This window comes from Tachysurus fulvidraco, chromosome 17 (genome assembly GCF_022655615.1).
Source record: "Tachysurus fulvidraco isolate hzauxx_2018 chromosome 17, HZAU_PFXX_2.0, whole genome shotgun sequence".
NCBI classification, from domain to species: domain Eukaryota; kingdom Metazoa; phylum Chordata; class Actinopteri; order Siluriformes; family Bagridae; genus Tachysurus; species Tachysurus fulvidraco.
Window position 1 is genome coordinate 22,096,137 of NC_062534.1, and position 23,734 is coordinate 22,119,870.

At 39.3% G+C, this 23,734-nt stretch overlaps 1 protein-coding gene across 3 annotated transcripts in view; it reads left to right on the forward strand.

The window, feature by feature from the left end:
* syt9b (synaptotagmin IXb) overlaps positions 1–23,734 on the forward strand; it is a 55,562-nt gene that overhangs the window by 24,070 nt on the left and 7,758 nt on the right. For all 3 annotated transcript variants that reach the window (XM_027136022.2, XM_027136024.2, XM_027136023.2), the window contains exons 4-5: positions 17,021–17,141; positions 19,314–19,485. In XM_027136022.2, the coding sequence (XP_026991823.1) occupies positions 17,021–17,141; positions 19,314–19,485 (293 nt within the window). The remainder of the gene's footprint in view (positions 1–17,020; positions 17,142–19,313; positions 19,486–23,734) is intronic.

Consider the following 23,734-nt stretch of genomic DNA (forward strand, 5'->3'; position numbering starts at 1 on the left):
GTAAAGAACAAACCAAATGTGCTAGATTTAACCTTTTTTTTTTTTAGAGCGTTCATTTTCTCAAAGCTTTGCAGTATAGAGTTAAGCCTAACACATAAAGGTTCACAAGAGTTCTCTAGGAACAAGGTGCTGAATTCCAGACCGCAGCACTGGGGCTGGTTCTCAGATCCCCTTAAAAAACTGCTGGTTTTGAGCCAAGATTTAGTAACGTGAGGTTCATGGGGGAACGTATTTCTGTTTGGGAGGAGTACAGCGCTGATGTATGTGGCTTGAACAACCACATTCATTTACACCTGTCCAGTTTCATCTGAAATGCGTCCCAGACCTCCTCCTGAAGGGGATTGAGCCATCGGATTTATATCCGTCTCGGAAACGTTGCGGAGGGCATTTAGACCTGGTCTTTTTACCATCGGATAGCTATCTGATCACAGAACACGCAGGAAGTGACCAGGTGTAAAAACCCCAAGAAGTCATTTAAAGTTATTTACCTGAACAGTCAGTTAGATTCTAAATTGGGATTCAACAATCCAGTCCATAACATTTCTTGGACTTGGATCCATAACATGAATGCATGCTTAAATGATCACTGCATTTAAAACTGCTGTTACTTCCTGTTAGGTCACTTCCTGGTTCCAGAAGCTCTTAAGCAGAAACAGATGATGCTATGCTTTTTAATTAGGTTTCAGTGTGATCAGTGATCAGGATAGGAAGAGATCTACTTATAAATCCTCCCACGTCTGATAACGCAGGCTAGCAATACAGTTGGCTAGTTTCCTGAACATATGTCAGTAATGTTGTTTGCACTCATCCAGCATCGATGGCTCATCCTTAAGCATCTGTTGGCGTCTGTGAAACACAAGCACGAGAGTATTTTAGAGGTGCTGAAAATATTCACAGTAGGGTAACACAGTGGTCCCCAACCTTTTTTTCGCCGCGGACCGGTCGATGTTTGATAATTTTACCGCGGCCCGCTTGGGGTGGGGGGTGGCGGCTATACAATTAAATTAAAAGTAATCATTTTAATTTAATTGTATTTAAACATGCCCTTTTAACTCACTACAACGCTAAATCAATGAGAACCCTGAAGCTTGTTTCTTTGCAACGAGACGGTTCCATCTGGGGTAATAGGAGACGATGACAATGGTGACCTCACGTATCTTCAGCCTGTTCATCTGGAGGCCAAAGTGGTTTCCAAGTGATAAGAACTCAGAGCTAAAGTTCTCTGAGCATCAGGATGGATTAGGCAGGTCCGCAGAGCACAAGGAGCCATGATTGCTGTTATCCTAGTAATCATGTTTTGAGTCCGGTTCCTCTCAAGGTTTCTTCCTTTACCATCTAAGGGAGTTTTTCCTCACCACAGTCACCTGAGTCACCTCAGACTTGCTCATTGCGGATAAATACATACACATTGTGAACTAATTCCATCTAATATTAATCTTGAATTTTGTATTCTATTCATCTTTTTATTATTCTTTCTATTAACCTTTTGTTCTATGTTTATGTTCCGGAAAGCTGCTTCGAGACAATGTCGATTGTCAAAAGCGCTATACAAATAAACTTGAATTGAATTGAATTGAATGTTTAGGGTTTGACTAGGTCTGAATTTTATTTTATAGTGTCACAAGTTTCTAAACCACCAGTAGAAACCTAGTTTATATCCCAGAGGTTTGCATCAAAGTGTCAGCGAGCATCCTTTCCAGCTCTCGTACTTGTATATAGGTCATATCTGTCGGGACATGCAGCATTAGACCGACAAGAGTATGTACATTAATATATAAATCATTTTCAAGAGACGTAATTACACGTTATATTTTATTACAATTTACATTATTTGGTTTGAAGGAATTACGCTGTTAGATGTAAATATTTTTACGCATTGATTTTAATATGAAGCTGAAGCCCGGAAAGTGAGAACTAGTGGATATTTTAAATTTGCATGTGGTTTCGTCAGTTACACGCTTCTACGCAGTCACAGGGCAGAAGTGGGTGGAAGATTTGCTGTGGTAATACTACGGAGGAACGTATTTCCTTGTTTTTTTTTGAAAGGTGAATTCACCACAGAGTCTACGGAGGAAGATGAAAATGTTTGCCGTTCACACACACTTGGTTTTCTCGCAATGCCTCAGTCCAGTGATGTAGTCTAGTTTTTTGGAGTGAGTATACTGTGAAACCCCACCCACCCCCCCACCCAGCCTCATACGCACCCATTCTAGAGCGACACCCCATAGGCACCACCACACTCACTAACGCATAAAATATGCATCTACATGTAATTGAGAGCATTATTAAAGACTGCTTATGTGTTATCAACATTCCAATTTATTATAAGCAACAAAAGACAGTCAGCTGATAAAACCTGTGCTCCAGCTCCCATATACATATAACATTTAAAGCTAAATGTAGCTCTTAAAGGTATAAAGTTCACCCAAAAATGAAAATTGTGTTATTTCCTCACCCTCAATTTGTTCCAAAACTGTATGAGTTTCTTTCTTCTGTTTAACACAAAAGATGATATTTTGAAAAATAACACAGTTTTAATTTTTGGGTGAACTTTATACCTTTAAGAGCTACATTTAGCCTTAAATGTTATATGAATATGGGAGCTGGAGCACAGGTTTTATCAGCTGTCAATTTCCAATGTACATTTAAGAGTGAACAATAAACATTTGTTCAGTTTTATCACCAACACTCTTTCACTGCAGAATATTATGAACTGAATGAACTGGTAGTTTACAAAGCTTTCCAAATACATTTGTACTCGGGCTGTGGGTGAAATGTCACCCGAAGCTGCTGTAGCTTTAAGCGCAGGCTTCTGAAAACACTCAGAGTGCAGTTTGGGTCTGCTTTCGTTTCACATCTTATTTTACATTAGTTAGTTAATTTCTAATTTGTGCCAAAAACACCGCCAAGCACCTCCTTGGTAGGTGACGTCAGATCAGGTCACAGGCCACGGAAGCCCCAATGGTCCAAAAACGTTAGTGATTCGCAATCGCAACCACAGTCTGTGTTCGCAACACAGTGCGGGGTGAATTTATGAATGAAAGTTCTGTCACAAAACGATATTGTTACGTATCCTCACGATTTTTAAGTGGGTATACGGAAATCCTTGGCCTTTCCTAGAGGGTATACGGCGTATACCTGCGTATCACGTAGACTACACCACTGCCTCAGTCACTGCCTTAATCCTTCAGATCTTTACATTTACAAGAAACAAGTGTACTTGACTCAGGATCGTGAAAATACAGGAAATATTTTAAGTGTATTTATGATACCAAGGTTTAGTGGAATATCAAACATATTGTACACATTTCTCACTCTAGGTGAGACAGCACAGAGATGAGAATGCACTTGATAGCAGATTTATTATAATTAGGAGTTGTCAAAGAAACTTTGGCAGTAGTGATGAGGTCGTGTTCCGGACTGAGAAAGCCACAATAAGGGCTCAGCAGGCAAGGAGTGTGTTGGTTAGCCAGCAGACTTTGTAAAATTACGGCAGAAAGGAAACATGTGGTAGCTCAGTGGTTAATGTGTTCTGATCAGAAGGTTGTGAGTTCAAATCTCAGGGCCATGGAGACTTGAGTTAGTAGCAATTCAAGAGTAACTCAAGAGTGCAGACCTTGAGTTAGTAGCAGTTGCACTCTTAAATCTATCCTATCATCTGCAGTCCAAAGCCGTCTTCATGGGTTCTAAGTTGTACCATGTACACGATGACCTCACCCCCTTGGGTTTGTGAGTTCAAAACCAGTTCCACCAAGCTGCCAATCCTGAGCAAGGCCCTTAACACTCAATTGCTCAGCTGTATAATTGAGATAAATGTCATTCACTCTGGATAAGGATATCACTCTGGATATTGTCTGCCATAAATGGAATTAAATGAAACAGCAAGTTAGTTCCAACTGAAAGTTTGGCCCCTTACCTCCATCTAGCTACTGAGCCTGGCTCTCCAGTGTGTTCTCCTCCTTGGGGGGTGAGGAGATTATTGACACTGCTAATTGTCCCGCTTGCTCGCTAATCCTGCGTTTGCTGACCATGGTGCCGTAACTTCCTCGATCCTTGTCATCTCTGCTGGGAATGTTAGGGACCAGGAGCGGTTTTCTGCTGGTTTCGTGCGGTGGTGTGTATGCCGTCACCACAATATGATGAAACACTGCTTAAAGCCAAGCTGAATTCACTAATACTCAAATGACCGTGATTGATTGAAATTTCTCCCCGGTGTGTTCCAACCTTCAGAACGATGAAGCTATTCTGTTATACGTTTTGCTTGCTAATTTTTTCTTTATATTGCTTTCACTCACTTGGTTATTTGTTGTTTGCTAGATTTCGTTCACTCCCAGGATGAAAATTTTCTCAGTAGATTATGCATGCTGATTTGCTTTCGTTCACTAGGTTATGTTTTTTACTCACTGGGTTCGTTTATGCTTTGCTAGTTTGCTCTTGGTTTTACTCACAATGTCTGCGTTTGTTTACGAGGTTAACTTTTGCTTGCTAGTTTGTTTTTACTGACCTGGTTACCTTTTACTCACTTGGTTGGAAATAACACACTAGATTAGCATTTGCAAGATTAGCATTTACTTACTAGATCAGCATTTACTCATTAAATTAGCATTTTCTCAGTTTATTAGCATTCACCCACAATGCTAGCATTTACTCACTAGATTATCATTTGCTAACTAGTTTGCTTTCCCTGTCTTTTTACATCCTAAGTTGTCTTTTATTCTCACGTTTGCTTTCAGCCATCATGTTAGCTTTATCTTCAGGTTTTGCCTTCATTATCTTTACTCAGACTCAGAAGTGAAAAACATTTGAATCATCAGAAATCATAACTAACTTGATTATACATAAGAATGTCTGCTTAAAACATTTCCGATCTGGTACAGTACATGTAAACATTACAATGTCATTAATTATTAATCATTTGTTTTGCACATTGTGAGTCATGAGAATAGCATTGGGCTAATTTGAGAGCCATAATGGTTTCAGGTTCTGCGGTTCTTCTGAACATAAAAACAGGAGGAGATTTGGGTCTTTGGTTAGGTTTTGGTCAGGGAATAAAGCAAATGGGTTTGTAAAAAAAAGGATATTTTTGTCCCATCAATAATTAGAGAACCTTTATTGATCTTTATAGCACGGAGAGCCAGTTTTCACTCAGTGTATTATAGAATTCAGGCGAGACTTTATTGAGAGCATCTCAGCATGACAAGAAATCAACTTAACAGGCCACAGACACTGGCTTTAAGTATTTAAACTCTGCCAGCTAGTGATATTTGACATTTCTGGATTAGGCCTGATTTTTTAGTTAGTCCTGTCATTCAAGGTCTCTAATGGCAACAGCCTTGTGGAAAAAATCTGTTTTCTTTCTACTACATTTACATTATCAGAAATGGTTTCTAGTTCATTTAGAGCAGTGGTCCCCAACCTTTTTTTCGCCGCGGACCGGTCGATGTTTGTTCATTTTACCGCGGCCCGGTGGGGGTGGGGGGGTGGGGGGTGGCGGCTATACAATTAAATTAAAATGAATAATTTTAATTTAATTGTATTTAAACATGCCTTTATAACTCACTACAACGCTAAATCAATGAGAACCCTGAGCTTGTTTCTGTACAACGAGACGGTTCCATCTGGGGTAACAGGAGACGATGACACCCGAAGTGTGTCGCTTATGTCCAGTTTATTCCGTTGTTTTGTTTCGGTTGCCGTCACTGCAGAAAACCCCGCTTCACACAGATAGCATGTCGGAAATGGCGATAGGGATGTAAGTGCTGTGGTGACAATCTCAGGGTATTCCGCCATGACTTTAATCCAGAACACCGGCAGAGTTTCTAACTTTCTAACGACGTCTGTTTCGTGCTCATTTTTGCTAATTTGTGGGTTAAATTTGAGCAAACACAATATACACATACACCAAGCACTGTTAAACATGACAAAGTACCGGTGAACAGAGAGAAGAGCGATACACACCTTCTCTCTCCACCAAAGCTACAACACCACTGCCGCTTGCAGTCACTCAGCTCCAGACGTCACCTAAACCCGTCCCGATATCACGATATTTTGCGCATGCGCGGTATCGGTGCGGCTTTAGGTGACGTCTCTCAGCTCCCGGTTAACATGTCGTCCATGAAACCCCATTTGCACTCATTATGTTTCATAGCCATAATAACATAATATTGAATAATCGGTTCAAAATAATAAACATTAATAGAAACATTATTCTCCTTTATTATAGCAATAACTTTATTATACATTATTCATTTTTAAAAACAAATGTCACTTTCATTGATAAATGTTATTTATGTTCTTTGGGATTGAGATATACTGTAAGACTGTTTTTATTTATCTATTATTTCTCTAGTGCTTTTAAACCCCCAAAACCGTAACAGGTCAGTTTGACCCAAACCGTAACAAAGGGGTCCAAAGAATGAACATACAGTCGTATGCAAAAGTTAAGGAACCCCTGACAATTTCCAAGATTTTCATTTATAAATATTTTGGGTGTTTGAATCAGCCAATTTTATTTTGATCTATCAAATAACAAAAGGACACAGTAAGATTTCAGTAGTGAAATGAGGTTTATTGGATTAACAGAAAATGTGCAATATGCATCAAAACCAAATTAGACAGGTGCATAAAAGCATACTTTTTCATACGACTGAAACACAAGGGTTAAGCTCTGATCTTTATTGTTATGAATGTGATCTGATGAATTGCCATAAATTGAAATAAAAATACCAATAACAATATCCTACATGTCATTTAAATCCCAGCACAAAATCCATACTAATGCAGTGTTGCATTAATTTAAATCATTGTATTTGATAAGCTGAATTTGTCCTTAATCCCCGGGCCACCTATAAATAAAACACAAGCTAGTTAACGTATGTAAAGGTCAATCCATTTCTCCCAGCTAGAGCAAAGGAGACACCGAGACAGTTATTGAATGAGGAGTAAAAGGTCAATCGGGATGATTTACTGATGCTGAATGAGCTGTCCAGGAACGTTCACCTTGGCAATAAGGATATTTCACTGCCCTGAGACATGTGATGACATTTCTACAGGGCTACTAATACTTTACATATGTATGCAAGAACATTAAAAGTTACACTCTTCACAGAAATGGGATATGCTTGTTTGCACGACTATTTCAACAATATGCTGGATGAAATTTTTAGAGGTCATTCAAAAGTTTTCTCAGATCTAATCTCATTCCAGAGGGGAGCACGGTGGCTTAGTGGTTAGCACGTTTGCCTCACACGTCCAGGGTTGGGGGTTCGATTCCCGCCTCCGCCTTGTGTGTGTGGAGTTTACATGTTCTCCCCGTGCCTCGGGGGTTTCCTCCGGGTACTCCGGTTTCCTCCCCCGGTCCAAAGACATGCATGGTAGGTTGATTGGCATCTCTGGAAAATTTTCCGTAGTGTGTGTGTGTGTGTGTGTGTGTGAGAGTGAATGAGAGTGTGTGTGTGCCCTGTGATGGGTTGGCACTCCGTCCAGGGTGTATCCTGCCTCAATGCCCAATGACGCCTGGGATAGGCACAGGCTCCCCGTGACCCGAGGTAGTTCGGATAAGCGGTAGAAGATGAGTGAGTGAGTGAGTGTGAGTGTGTGAGTGAATGAGAGTGTGTGTGTGCCCTGTGTTGGGTTGGCATTCCGTCCAGGGTGTATCCTGCCTTAATGCCCGATGACGCCTGAGATAGGCACAGGCTCCCCGTGACCCGAGAAGTTCGGATAAGCAGTAGAAAATGAATGAATGAATAAATTAATAATCTCATTCCACACCACCAGAGGTCACTATCACTTGAGCGTTTACCTATTTACCAGGTAAACAAGCTTACTTGGTTTTAATCATGTTCTCATTCCGGGTCACTATGAACATTTGGGAACTAGAAAACAACTTCTAAAATCTTGCCAACTTTTGGAGGCTTTACCTCCTGCAATTCAGAGACGATTATTATTTCCTTTTCAAAAATCTCTGCTGTTTTGTGTCTTTGATTATTTACCATGTGTGTTATTTTTGGGGCAGTGGTGGCTCAAGTGGTTTAGGGGTTGTTCATCGAGGTTCAAGTTCCAGCTCCGCCAAGCTGAGACGGTTGGGCAATTTAGGAAGGCCCTCAATCATCTTTACTCCAGACGCACTGTATAATAGCTGCCCTTGCTTTCTGACCCAGTCCTCCTCAGTTGTGGTATGTAAAGAAAAGATTTTTAAATAATAATTTAAGTTGCTGACTGTAAATTTAAGAATTTAAAATGTTAAAAATGCTAAATAGATTGGCAATGTAATAACAACTTTAGTTCTATCTGCTCAAATGTTAGCTAGCACTAATGACTTCATTAAACTAACCGAATGCTAATCGCTTCTTTAGTCAAATATCTTGGTCAGAATTGTCAGCGATTCTTGGATAAAAACAGACCCAAATGCAGGTTAGATAAAATAAACGGCTTTATTAATTAAAATGAACAAAACTAGACTACAGACACAACCAAAGACATGAAACAAGACTTGACAAACGATGAGGATTCCGTGCTGCCATAGGCAACGCGGCACGGATAAATACTCACGACAATTAACACGTAATGAACAGGTGTGCAGAGGCGAGGAGGAATAAACAAGGGCAAGGCAGACACGTGACACAGAACATAAACAAAAGCACCTAGCTAAAAGTCCGGGCTGGATCCTGACAAGAATATAAACGGTGTAATATTTGTTGTGTTGTGTAACCCAGTAAGATTTGGTAATGTTATGATACGACCATTTTGCCCGAGTATGATAATATTTTATGAAGTTTCTGCTAATGTTTATTTATTTATTATTTTCTTTCTAGAGTGTAATTTAGTGCTTTGTGTTGTTAAGTGACTGGTTAGTTGCGATAGTTGGATTTTGACTCAAAATTACAAATTTTTGAGTCATCATAAATCATTCACTGGATTTTCTAAGTATTTCCGCTTAAAACATTTCCGATCTGGTACAGTACATGTAAACATTACAATGTCATTAATTATTAACCATTTGTTTCGCACATTGTGAGTCATGAGACTAGCATTGGGCTAATTTGCGAGCCATAATGGATTCAGGTTTTGTGGTTCTTCTGAACATAAAAACATGAGGTGATTTGGTTCTTTAATTAGGTTTTGGTCCGGGGATAAAGCAAATGGGTTTGTTAAAAAAAAAGGATATTTTTGTCCCGGCAATAATTAGAGGAACTTTATTGATTTTTATCAGCACGGAGAGGCAGTTATCACTTAGTGTACTATAGAATTCAGGACTTGTTAAGATATAATCATTGTGCCCAAGTATGATAATGACTGATGAAGTTTCTGATAATGTTTGTTTGTTTGTTTGTTTGTTTGTTTATTTATTCTAGGATGAAATTTAATGTGGGGGCACGGTGGCTTAGTGGTTAGCACGTTCGCCTCACATCTCCATGGTTGGGGGTTCGATTCCTGCCTCCGCCTTGTGTGTGTGGAGTTTGCATGTTCTCCCCGTGCCTCGGGGGTTTCCTCCGGGTACTCCGGTTTCCTCCCCCGGCAGTGATGCCCGATGACGCCTGAGATAGGCACAGGCTCCACGTGACCCAAGAAGTTCAGATAAGCGGTAGAAAATGAATGAATGAATGAATAAATGAACGAATTAATGACATTTAATGCTTTGTGTTGATAAAGAGAAAGAAAGATTTAAGTGATTGGTTAATTGCGATAGTTGGATTTTGACTCGACAAATAGAAGAGATGCCTGTTAAAGGCTATAGATTGCTTTAATAAATCATATAATCACAGATTCATTAGATCTCATGAGCAACACACCTTTCACTGTTGTGTAGTCCAGAGCTGACAGAAAAGTCATAGATGCCAAGTTAGGATGGTTACATTTATATTATTCTTACAGTACACATCTCTATTCATTTCCACTTACCATGAGCAGTCTGTGTCAGTATTTGGGGATGACGTACACCTTTAAAGGGCTCTTAGAGGAGCTCCGGAGAGACTTGTGAGTTCAGATAATCACCTAAGATTGACTGCCTGCACTCTCTCACAGCTAATATTAAAGCTCTGCTCAACCTTGCTGTAATTTCATTGACGGCGTGCAAGTGACCATAATTTCACCGCTGACTTGATTTAAGTGCTTATGAGAGTGGAGGCGACTGTTATCCTATAGTCTACAGACGGAAGAGCGTGATTGAATTAGCGTGCCTCAGAGAAGCGGTGGATTCGCAAGACCCAGCCCTTAATGCCGAGCTCACACAAAGAGGCTGAGGGCTGAAACATCTGCACACAGTTAAAACGAAACATCACCTAGCTTTTGCAGTAAACACTATGGGGGTGTGGGGTTATAAAAAATGCATCAACAACCAGATGCTGCCATCCTTAAACATGCTGAAGTCGATTAGTTTCCTTTAATATGACGTGACATGTCATACAGCTAAGTATGCTGACCCATACTCAGAATCCGTTCTCTGAATTTAACCCATCCAAAGTGCGTGCACACACACACACCATGAACACACACCCGGAGCAGTGGGCAGCCATTTATGCAGCGGAGCCCAGGGAGCATTTGGGGGGTTCGGTGCCTTGCTCAGGGGCACCTCAGTCGTGGAATTGCCGGCCCGAGAGTCGAACCCACAACCTTAGGGTTAGGAGTCAAACTCTCTAACCATTAGGTCACGACTTCCTCATGTCCTATGTCCTAAGGTGTGTTGCAATGAGAGCTATGGACAAATGTTACCTTAAAATGTTCCTTTTTTTTCTTCTTTCTATAGAAGTTAATAAGAGGAAAAAAGTCCAGTGGTGGAAAATGTACCGAACGACAAATCTCTGAAACTGGAGATTCCTTTTACGGATGTAATTTAAACAGTTAGACTATGTGGAACATCCACCGTAGAAGAAATAACGGATTAACTGTTTGTATGAACGATAATGTATAATCGCTTTCAAAAGTATTGGGATGGCAAAGTCTTTTTTTTTTTATTATTATTGAAGATAATATAGATAGGTTTGAGATCAAATGATGAATATGTGACAGTCAGGTGATTGGAATTTCCACATATAGGACACAGGAGACCGAACATGTGCTGTATTACACCTATTGTTATTTGAATTAGAGCCCTGCGCGGGACTGTTTTTATAAAACCACACCCACCCGCTCCCGCTGAATTTCTGACCAGGACCGCCCGCGCCTGCAAGCTGCGTGTTCCACTCCCGCCCGCACCCGCAATGCTTGTGTCCACTCCCGCGGATTGTTTCTTGAGAGCTTGTGAAAATTTTGATTGTATACAAATGATCAGACTAATTATTAGTTCAGGTGAATGTCCAGAGTAACAGAATTAAACATGACTGCATTTAAATAAGATAAATTAATACTAATGCTAATACTAATCTTCTTCTCAACGTCATGTGTTGACTCCATTCTTATTATTAGGCTATACACCAAATCCCACCGGGTCCCGCGGATCTCCCGCTAAATTTTCTGACCGCCCACTACCGCCCGGGGCAAAGGTGAACCTGCCCGCTCCCACAATGCAACGGGAGCCCAATCCCAATGCAGCCCTCTAATTTGAATTGTTACACCATTGACTTTTTATTCCAGAAAAGCCAAAAATTTGAGTTTTGGGCTAAAGTAAAATCCTCTCCTCGGTATCCGATTGTCATCATAATAGATCAGGCGGCTGAACTGAACATGAATACTTCATTCTTTATTTTTAACTTGTCGCAAACAAAGCAACCCTCTTGCCCTTTTGCTAATGATCACACTACAAATCACACTACAGACTAGAGGTAGTACTTTTCATGAGCATCCTTCCTCCGCCATTTACTGCCATTATACCCACCACAACATTAGATATATTTTTCAAGGGGAGATTGATTGAATAAAGTCTTACCCTGACAGACACAGAGGTCTGGAAATGCCGCTGTTTGTTTTTCCTGCAGCCACATTGGACTTGTGAGTCAGTGGTCAATTGGTATAAAATTGGTAGAAACCGATTTGTGAGTCGTGCATCTTGCAGCTTATGTAACAACTGTGCGCTTGCGAATTACTGTAATGATATACTGTATTTAACGGTTGCTGACGATAATGGAACATACATGACTTGCACCTGACTGCAGCTGCAGCACCAGTTCCCCCCTGTTGGGTGGTAATAAGCGTTGTTCTCAGTCTGACAGGCACAGTCAGGGGGACTCATCCTGATAATGAGCCTGTCTCTGCGGCTAGCCCTCCATGACCTTTCACTACTGATAATAAATAAAATATCCTGCTGAGAGAAAGACCTGAGGGCCCTAAACCACCCTGAACCCCCATAACGAGTATCATTTACCTTAATACACACTCTGGGGTCTCTCTGGGTACACACGGGAGTCCGGAATCTCAGTAGAAGCTGGCCTTTGGAATTGATATTTGTATTTCATACAGGAATCTCAAGATCAGCATAAAGAGCTGACAAGACAAAGGCTTTCATATAGGACTGTATTAAGACTAATCAGATTTTTGGTATTAGGCATAGTCATAGTCCGGACTTTCTATGCTCTTAGGAACATTATCATCTGGTCTAATCTTTCCATTAACGTAGGTATCACAGTGAATAATTAGGAGCCCATGGAAGTACTGGGATCTGTGGGCTTGGGCAAGTGCTGGCTGCTTTGTGCATTAGAAAGCCATTTAAAGTACGTGCACACTGATTTATGACTTATGCATGCATTCATTTCTCCATTTCTTCCATCCTGTTTTGTCATTTTATTAATGCACTGATAGGAACCAGAGCAGATAAAGTATGCTGATGGACAATTTGAAGATCAAGGATATCAATGCCACTAGAGTTCAAGTCGAGCCTGGGATCTATATCAACTACGAGTAAGACAGCTCAAGATTAAGACCAAAGAGTATGAGAAAAGATGCTAGATGAAAAACAGACACTTCTTTGTGTCTTTGTTTCAATGAGAAATTATTTTTCACTTGCTTTAAAAATCCTAATCCATGGACAACTAGGATTTTGCTGGGATTAGCAAACTGAAGTGAAGAAACAGCAGTAGATTGTTCATGTGAATAACCTTCATTCATTCATTCATTCATCTTCTACGGCTTGTCCGAACTTCTCGGGTCACGGTGAGCCTGTGCCTATCTCAGGCGGCATCGAGGCAGGATACACCCTGGACGGAGTGCCAACCCATCACAGGGCACACACACACTCTCATTCACTCACACACACACACTACGGACAATTTTCCAGAGATGCCAATCAACCTACCATGCATGTCTTTGGACCGGGGAAGGAAACCGGAGTACCCGGAGGAAACCCCCGAGGCACGGGGAGAATATGTAAACTGAAAACACAGAAGGTGGAGGCGGGAATCGAACCCCCAACCCTGGAGGTGTGAGGCCAACGTGCTAACCACTAAGCCACCATGTACCCCATGTGAATAACAATTTTTCATTATTTCTTTTTCATTTTGAATATTTTTTTATTTTGAATACATTTTTGTTTATTTTTCATTAAATTTATTTATTTGAATTTTTCATGATTTTTTTTTTTTTTTTTTTTAATGGTGACTTCCTGTAATTGTTGTAATTATGTTTTTAGAAACCAAGACTAGAACAAGATCAGGTTATCTACAGCATTTCCGAGTGCGGGAAGCTCATAAAAGACCTCAGGCATCACCGGACTCTTCTCACTGTTGCGGTGGCAACACACCTGAGATGATATGAGAAAGAAACTGCAGCAGATTATAAGTGTACTCTATATAGTCAAATGTAGTAACACGTACTGTAGAATAACATGTTAGTTTTAACTGTACGATATTATGTTTTCTGCCCAATCTCTTCCAGTAAAAAAAAAGGTGCAGGATTACAAAGTGTAAAGCAGAACATTTATACAGAGGTTGGGATGCAAATGCAGATTCCTTTTCTTAATGACGGAGACCTGAGAGCAAATCTAACTGTGAGAGCAGCAGTCCAAAGCCACCTCTATGGTCTCCAAAATGTTATTACATACAGCAATCCCATGTACTGTAGCTCCAGGCTGCCCATCTGGGGCCATTGTCAGCAGCAGTGAATGGCTTCTAAGGAACGAGATTCCAGACAGAAGTAAGGCATCTGGATGGATCAGGCAGCTTCAGAGAGCAGAAGCGGTCCTGATCACTGGTATCTCAGGAGTAGCATGTGTATTTAGAGAGAGAGAGAGAGAGAGAGAGAGAGAGAGAGAGAGAGAGAAAATTAGGTATAAGAATAATCAGCAATGTCATCGGCATATCAGCATGACTAAAAGGAAAAGCCAGAAGGTGACAGAAGTTTTGCTGTGAGAACGAGGTGAGGGTTCGTCCTGTAGGCCGTTCAGGCTGGACAACACATAGAACGTTTCAGGATTTGTTTATACAACAAGCATTACCTCTACCAGTTTTTTTGCACAGCAAATTGCACCACAATTACACACATCAGCATCTGCACTTTAATCATAATAGTTCTTAACGTTTTTGCGGGTGTGACTCACCTTTCAGAGTAGATGGAACAAGACGAACATAACAAAAAACAACGCTATTGTTCAGGAATACTCGTTTAGTGGTATGGTTGGATTGGTGGATGGGTTTGGATAGAGGATGCAAGGTTGTGCAGTTGGCTGAGTAGGGCTGAGGAAAAGACTGTAACTGTGAATCTGGTTCATGACATTAAAGGTGCGGTGCACGATGTTTGAAAGCCAATGTTGACATTTGAAATCACCTAAAAAAACACGCCCCTAACCCAAACGGGTGTCACCCCAGTTTTGATAGCTCCGCCCCACACGTACATACGCAACCCAGGCAACTATTATGGCGGAACCTGCTGGGGCAGCTGGCCGAGGGTATACTTTTATTTTTTAGTAATACTATGGTAATACAAATGTGTTTTTGTGGTACTGTGTGTTGTACCATGAAAGCTTTAGCTCCGTTTCACGCAGATTACGACGATCAATACCTAGAACCCGATTTGGGTTGGTTAGCCTTCAGTCATAGTTTAATTTTGTTGTTGGTGGTGGTTTTAATAGGGCTATGTATATTTTTACACACTATATACCCTGGACGTGTATGAAATAAGGAAAACAAAGGTTTGTATTTATCCCTAATGAACAAGCCTGAGGTGACTGAGGTCACTGTGGTGAGGAAAAACTCCGTTAGATGAAAGAGGAAGAAACCTTGAGAGGAACCAGACTCAAAAGTGAACCTCATCCTCATTTGGGTGACACTGTGGGGTGGGATTATAAATATACAGTCTGGCCATTGTGTATTGATTAGGAGGTTGTTGTAGTGGAGAAAATGCTCTATTGGCTTCATCTGGAGTAATACTGTATAAAGTTCTTGACTTTTTCTTTTTAATCAAATCATTTCTGCATGTTTGTGAACCCATAGTGTGGTGTTCTTGTGAAAATGGTGCTATTTTAAGAGAAGTGCTAATTAATTAGAGAGCCCCAGTCCTCCTGTGGGTGTGAAATGAAAAACTGGAGCAGAGAAAGGTGCAGGATTCCCTGATTTGGGAAAGGCTTCTGAAAGAGTTCACAAAAACTGACCCAACTAGTCAGTGTAGCACCACTGAGTCCAGATTTCTTCAGTCACTACACTGGGTTCCTCAAAAGTTCTAAGGGGAACCCTATCTGTAACTCCAGCACCTGGGTGTTCCAGCAGCCGGGTGTTTTCTCTCCAGTCAGGGATCTCAACTGGCTTTTTCACACCTTCAGGCAAAAGTGTAAAAGCAGGTTGTTGATTTTCTGGCACTGATAATGAACTAAGACTAATCTGTGTGTTGTTTGAGGGATGATAGATTATAATATAGTAGAGATTAATGGGATTGGATTTTGGATGGATTCCAATGCATCGGAGATTATTTAGATTGGATTGTGGATGGATTATAATGTAGTGGAGATCACTGTGATTGGATTTTGGACCGATTGTGGTGTAGTAGAGATCAGTGGGATTAGATTTTGGATGGATTATGATTATAGTAGAGATCATTGAGATTGGATTTCGGATGGATTATAATGTACTGGAGATAATTGGGATTGGATTTTGGATGGATTCTAATGTAGTAGAGATAATTTGGATTGGATTGTGGATGGATTATAAAGTAGTGGAGATAAATGCGATTGGATTTTGGACCGATTGTGGTGTAGTAGAGATGAGTGGGATTAGATTTTAGATGAATTATGATTATAGTACAGATCGTTGGGATTGGATTTCAGATGAATTATAATGTAGTGGAGATAACTGCGATTGGATTTCAGATGGATTATAATGTAGTAGAGATCATTTGGATTAGATTATTAATGGATTATTATGTATTGAAGATCATTGTGATTGGATTTTCGATGGATTGTGATGCAGTGTAGATTATTTAGATTGGATTTTGGATGGATTATAATGTAGTAGAGATCATTTGGATTGGATTGTGAATGGATTATAATGTATTGAAGATTATTGTGATTGGATTTTGGATGGATTATAAAGTAGTGGAGATAAATGCGATTGGATTTTGGACCGATTGTGATGCAGTGTAGATTATTTAGATTGGATTTTGGATGGATTATAATGTACTGGAGATAATTGGGATTGGATTGTGGATGGATTATAATGCATTGAAGATCATTGTGATTGGATTGTGGATGGATTATAAAGTAGTGGAGATAAATGCGATTGGATTTTGGACCGATTGTAGTGTAGTAGAGATCAGTGGGATTAGATTTTGGATGGATTATGATTATAGTAGAGATCATTGGGATTGGATTGTGGATGGATTATGATGTACTGGAGATAATTGAGATTGGATTTTGGATGGATTATAATGCAGTGGAGATTATTTAGATTGTATTGTGGATGGATTATAATGTATTGGAGATCATTGTGATTGGATTGTGGATGGATTATGATGTAGTGTAGATCATACCACTATATATCATATGGATGATATGGATCATATGGATGATATTATATGGCTATTAATACTGTAGTTTGTAGTAGTTGCTCAAATAACATGTAATTATAGTTGAGTGTATTTTGTGTACATTGTGATGATGTTGCAGGATAACGTGGACTTGGGCGACCTGATGTTTTCGCTCTGCTACCTTCCGACCGCCGGCCGACTGACCATCACCATCATCAAAGCCAGAAACCTGAAAGCTATGGACATCACAGGAGCCTCAGGTATTCCGTGTCTTAATTATAATCTCATATAATATAATAATATACAATAATATAAGGAAAACCCAGACTGGACCTCTTGAATAATTGTCTTTATAATAAACCCCTGATCTTTAGTAGATCCGAAGGTTCATTTTTTTAGGATTACCTTCATCAACATGGCAACATACGAATGCATACATGCGCTGTAAACCGTACAGCCGAACATAGCCCTGTTTAGAGAAGTTTTATCCCAATTTATTATGTCTAAAATTTGTTATGACAAGTTTTAGAAATCAAACAGAAGTTTTTTTATGTTTTCGCACATTAAACTTAAAACACCGAAATCTGTTGACTGTCGAACACTTGAGACATTTTTTTAATGAAGCAGGTAAACTTTTTATCTCTAAGTTCAACTCTTTTTACCAGTACATCTGTTCCAGTTTGTCAGTAGAATCGAAAGGGACATTTTCAAGCAATGTAAACAGATGAATGATTTTCTGGCTGTGAGTCTAATCTAAAATGAGTCAGACATCTAAAATGTCTTACAGTGTCAGCCATGTGTTTATCCCTCTGTTGATAACCATACACTGAATTTTAGTGGATGGAGATAAACACCTTAAAACCTTAAAACAAACACTTGGGGCGTCTCAGAGAGCAGAAATGGGTTTGATATCACTGTTTAAATTTGTATAGGATCTGTTTTTGTTTTTTCGGAAATTTTCTATGTATATAATTCTCTTGGTAGGCTAGTTACAAGCAGAGATACTACAAATTCTTAAAGTCCTGAGTGTCTAATTTCATAAGGGCATTCATACAGCATACTGTAAACATGAACACAACCAAACAGGAGCAAATACCATTTTTTGGCATCTGGGAAAAAGAGTTAAGTCTTTTGAATTGTTTTATGGTCTAGGAGAAATAGTAGGCAACAAGGAAGACAGTGGATCTGTGAGGAAGGGAACGCTATCCGTCACCAGTGTTGTGCTAGTGACTAAGAAATAGTAACGGTAACTAGTTACAGTTACTAGTTACTTCATTCAAAAAATAACTCGATTACTTTGTTGATTACTTACACCATAAAGTAATGTTCCCATTAATGCCCTTTTAATGCGTTATGGTCTATACAAACACAAATCTGCCCCTGGCTAACAGTCCGGTTAAAATCTAGTCGCTGTTGTTTGGCTGGAGGGGCTTGACTCACTTCGAGTGTGTCCACCGACACCGGGTTAGATTCTAGATTCGTTGATTCATGTAGTTTCTACCTCTGGATTGGAGTTGCTGTTTATCGCGGTAGACAGGACCTTTGAACCCGAAAGACACAGCTTACATTTGACTAAAATGGTTTTGTCTTTATGCTCAACTAAAGTGCTATAATGAGCATATTTCCACTTTGAGAAACTCGTCTTGCTCTCTCGCCGTTACTGCCGCACATACTTGAATAAACGGAAACACGCCCACAGTGCGGCATCTTCGTGTTTACAGGTTGGCATCCACCGATCCTACAATGCGCCGCTGCTGTAAACAGGTTAGTCTGTAGGCTACACTTCAGCCTAAATGACTTAATTTAAAAAAGTAACAGACAAACGCACCATATGGTAACGGTAACGGAGTTACTTTATTTACAAACTAATGCGTTCGAGTATTAGCTACTGTCAAAAGTAACTGCGTTACAGTAAAGCGTTACTGCCCAACACTGTCCGTCACCATCGTGTCACCACAATAGAAACGATTCTGGTTTATTTCCTACAAAAAAACAACTCCAAAAAAGTGTAGCGACATTTTGACTCGACCAGCGCAGTGCTCAGAGCTAATCTGAAGAATGCATTGTAAGACATTTAGCAAAAAAATTCAAGAAGAATGTCAGGAAGAATCCAAAAGCTGCCCAGAGGACACAACATAGGATGGAGGAAGTTGCAAATGTGGCGAGTGGGTAGAAATACGATTAGATAATATTCAGGAAATCCAGAAGGAGAGATTTAATCCATAAATTTAAATCCATAGATTTAACGTGTTGTGTTGCTATCGAATTAGATGTGCGTTTGCTAAGTTGACTAACTTTCAGAAAAAAGGTTGTATTTTTTTTTTTAGCAAACACAAGAAACCTTTTAATTTGAAGGTCAAGGGTTTCTGTTTAAAATGTTATATAATATTTATTGATCATTCAAGAAAGTTAATATTTCTGCTACATTTCAGACCCTTACGTAAAAGTCTCCATCATGTGCGACGGACGGAGACTGAAAAAGCGGAAAACGTCTACCAAGAGGAACACCCTGAACCCCGTCTACAACGAAGCCATAGTTTTCGACGTCCCTCCTGAGAACATAGACCAAATAAGTCTGTTAATAGCAGTGATGGACTACGATCGGTAAGAAACCCAATACGCACTATAGTTTCCATGCCAAGATTTTTTTTTTCCTCAAAAGCCGATAAAGCTCTGCCCAGGGTCACAGCCAGAACTGTGGAGGCGTCTCATTTAAAAATCTTTTGGCTAAACCCAGGATTTAGTAGCAGTGGCAGATGTACTCCTCCTCTTCTCCTACAGAGTGAGCAAAAAAAAAACCCAAAACAGATGAGAAACGCTGAACTCTACTCTGCATGCAACCCCAGATTCGTATCATGCATAAAGATGATGCTGCTCGGATTTTTCCACTGACCACTCGACTAATCCCAAAGGTTCCAGCTGTGTTTATGATATTTAGTATACAGGGATCAATAGGACCTAATGGGCTGGAGAAGGTTAGACTAAGAGCTATTGTTGTACCATGTCACATGATGCATATACACTGATGGACTCTAGTACTAAAGTATAACATATAGTGAACAATCCCTCCGGGTTTTCGAAAGCAATTTTTTATTTATTTATTTATTTATTTATTTATTTATTTATTTATTCGTTGTGATGATCGCAGCCAAAATTTCTTGATTTTTTGCGTAATTTTGTTGTGTTTTGTTTTTTTTGTTTTGTTTTTTGCAAAAAACTGATTAAATGATGTAACAAGCTTTTATGATAGCTGTACTCATGCTTTACTCAAATGACCAGAAGATAGCTTTAGGTGAATGCGTGTTGTAATGATGTCACACGGTGCATCTCGGTCGGAATCTGCAGAAAATCTGCGTTCATTCATGCTCACATACAGTACCACAGCAATTTAACAATTACAATTTTTATTTATTATAGAACGACAGGTCATTATTTTTTTATCCGTATATAGTTACGTTTAACGTCGTAGAACCGCCACGAAACAGGTCACTTTTTCCGATGACGTTCATTATGTTATTAAGATTTATAAACAGTATAAACAAAAAAGACAAAATAAAATGGCAAAAAAAAAAGAAATGTAATGCTTTAATTCTAATTGATTTTACATTGAACTAATACATCACATCTAAAAAGGAATTATGCAGAATTTCCTGTATATATCTATAGATGTTTTGGCCAAACTACTTCAATAAATTTAGTTTGTAAATGTACGTAATTAACGGAAAGAGATCATCTACGAGTGAATTTTTCCAGTACATAAGATTTGGAATGGACGAAAGGAAGCGATACACGAAGCGATAATGAGGAAGGAAGCGGCGTGGCAGTTAGATACAAAGCATGGTTAAGAGTGAATATTTTATGAGACATCATCTGTCGAACTTCCCTATCCTTCTATCCTCAAGGCCACTCAGCCTCCCCGCATCGCTCCCTGGCAAACACACATTAATGTCTCAATCAAGACGCGCTCCAAGCAGCTCACTCCATATCAAACGAGATGGACTGTGATGTCTGGGGACGTTAAAGAGCATTTCTGAGGAAACCCTGCGTACGGGATAAGCATTTAAAGCCGTTCATGACTCTGTACCAATAGAATGAAGGAGCTATGGCATCCTTCCCGGACAGTCTGACAGTCTGGCAAATGCTGTTCTTAAAGAAGGCTTTTCTATGCGGCTATTTACATGTGACCTTTACGTGAGAAATCCTGAAGGGATGTCAGGAATGCCTAAATATTTCATATTGGCATGTCGCTGAAGAGAAAATACAATACAAGCTGATGGAAGCAGTATTTTTTTTTTTTTAATTAATGATCGAATGTCATCCTGTTGGATTAGTACATCCAAATACTACTCCAGACGTGGTCTCATATTCACATACAGAATACTTGTTTATTTATATACACCATACAAGATGCCTTCACTATTCCATGTTCCTCAAGGGTTCTTAAGATTCTTAGGTTTCATCCAAGGTTCTACTTTCAAACAGGAAGCCTTTTGTTCTGAGGTTGTGTGGTGAGTTGAAGAGGCAGAATGAAAGAACGTCAGAGCAAATGCTTAGTTATTTTGTAAAATAATTGTTTCATTGTCCTTCGTGTTGCTCAAAACATACGTACAGTACATAATAGAAATACAGGCAAGGGTCTAAACAGGAAGAAAACATTAAAAGTGCATTATGTGAGGGTGCAGACGCTCTCGATCAGCTCTCTGGTTCAGCAGTCAGGAAACGGATCAATAATTCTACGATGCACGGCAAAAACTAGGGAGCATCGAATCTCACTATGATCAATTACTGGACAGCTGTCAGGTGTCATTTTTTAAGCTTCTCATCTCAAAATTAATGAATGTATTAATTAATTAAATAAAAAGTCACTCCAACTGTCAGACTTGTTATTTGACATTCATAGATTTATAGATACTTTTTGTTTGGCATTTAATTAATTGAAAAAAAAATTTACTAGCCATTAAAGGCAGGGTCTCCGATGTTTGAAAGCCAATGTTGACATATAAAATCACCAAAACAAACACGCCCCTAACCCAAATGGGTACCACCCCTGTATCGATAGCTCCGCCCACACATACATACGTAACCCAGGCGACTAACAGAAAGAAATGTGTCTTTATCATAGCTGAAGTGAAGAACAATACGATTGTAGATAAACAAACAAGCAAAAATGCCACACAAGCATAATCATGTAAAGGACAAAGGCATATATTAGTTCTGTGTAACAAAGCAAAACCAACGTTACTCACCTATCGAGAAGGAAAAAAGCGCCTCGGCATCTTAAGTAAAGTCGGCCACACAGTAACTCCTGAGCTAAACGCTGTTACTACACAAAACGCGGTTGTAGCTGCCTCTCTACATTACTACAATAGAAAAGAGGTGTTATTTGTGTAGTAACAGCGTTTAGCTCAGGAGTTATTGACTCGGGAAACTCCAACCTGTGAATATGTGGCCAACTTCCTGCTCCTTCAGTTCTCTCCAGCGCTGGAAAGCTGATCCTATATTAACACGTCCTACTTCTTGTCCTTATCGTAAGTCTTTCTTCGCTTTCTTTCTTTGTTTTTATCCTCCATGTCGATGTTAAAACCGCTTTCTGCTAACGTCACACATGCGCACTGAACACTCTCTCCGCCGCATATTGACAAGCCCCGCCCCTTTCTGCTCATTGACTACTTTGATTTTTGTTTATTATTCGGCTCGACTCAGTTTTCTGAACCATTTCTCAAAAATCGGAGACCCTGCCTTTAACTATATAATAATACCTATTAGCTATTATTAGATCTTGCAATTAAGCTAACAAATATATATGACATATAAAACTTTAGATTTAATATGTTTAGTTATGTTTTTATATGATAAGCTGACTGATGAGGAAATTAAAATGTGGCCAGAAATTGAGTTGTTAGAGTCACAGTGTGTAGCGAGTCAGAGATCTTTGGAGAACCCCGACTCTTATGCACGATACACCCAACCATAAATACGGAGCTAGAGCGCTGATAGAGACACACCCAAAAGAAACATGGCCCAGATTTTAATGCGTGATCAGACAAGAACACTTGATAATCAAATGGAGACCGAAACCATTAGAGAATAAGCGCTATATATATATATATATATATATATATATATATATATATATATATATATATATATATATATATATATAAAGCTATAACAGGACATTCCACAGAAGGAAAGGAAAGGTCTAGCTCTGTAAAATCTGATTCCACCACACAAGATATTATGTATTTATTCTAATTCTACTTAAAATTCCTGCAAAAAATTAAACATTTTTGTGTAAATCTCTTCACTCTGCAGATCTTTTACACAATCACTGATTCTTATGCTCTGATTCTTAAAACATTTGAAACCTTTAAATCTTGACTGCTGTCTGTACAGAATGTGTGAGTGCTCTTCTCTGTGTCTACTTCATTCTTAATGATGATGATGATGATGAGGTGTGACATTTTTAAACAGCAGGTATCTGATTACAAACGGAATTAATTAGACTTTCCCTGTTTAGAATTTCTAAATATTAAAGCATAAAATATTTACATTTTTATAATATAAATATGGATGAAACAGCAGCGGTACTTCAATTCAATTTATTTGTTCAATTCATTTTATTTGTACAGCACTTTTAACAGTTCACATTGTCTCAAAGTAGCTTTACAGACGTATAGAAACACAAGATGATAATAATAATAATAAATAAATAAATAAACTAGTACATACATATAAAGTTTAAAATTCATTTACAAAAAATATAATATACTATTTATCTCTAACATCTATCCCTAATGAACGAGCCTGAGGAGTTGTGGTGAGGGAAAAAAAACCTCGAGAAGAACCAGAC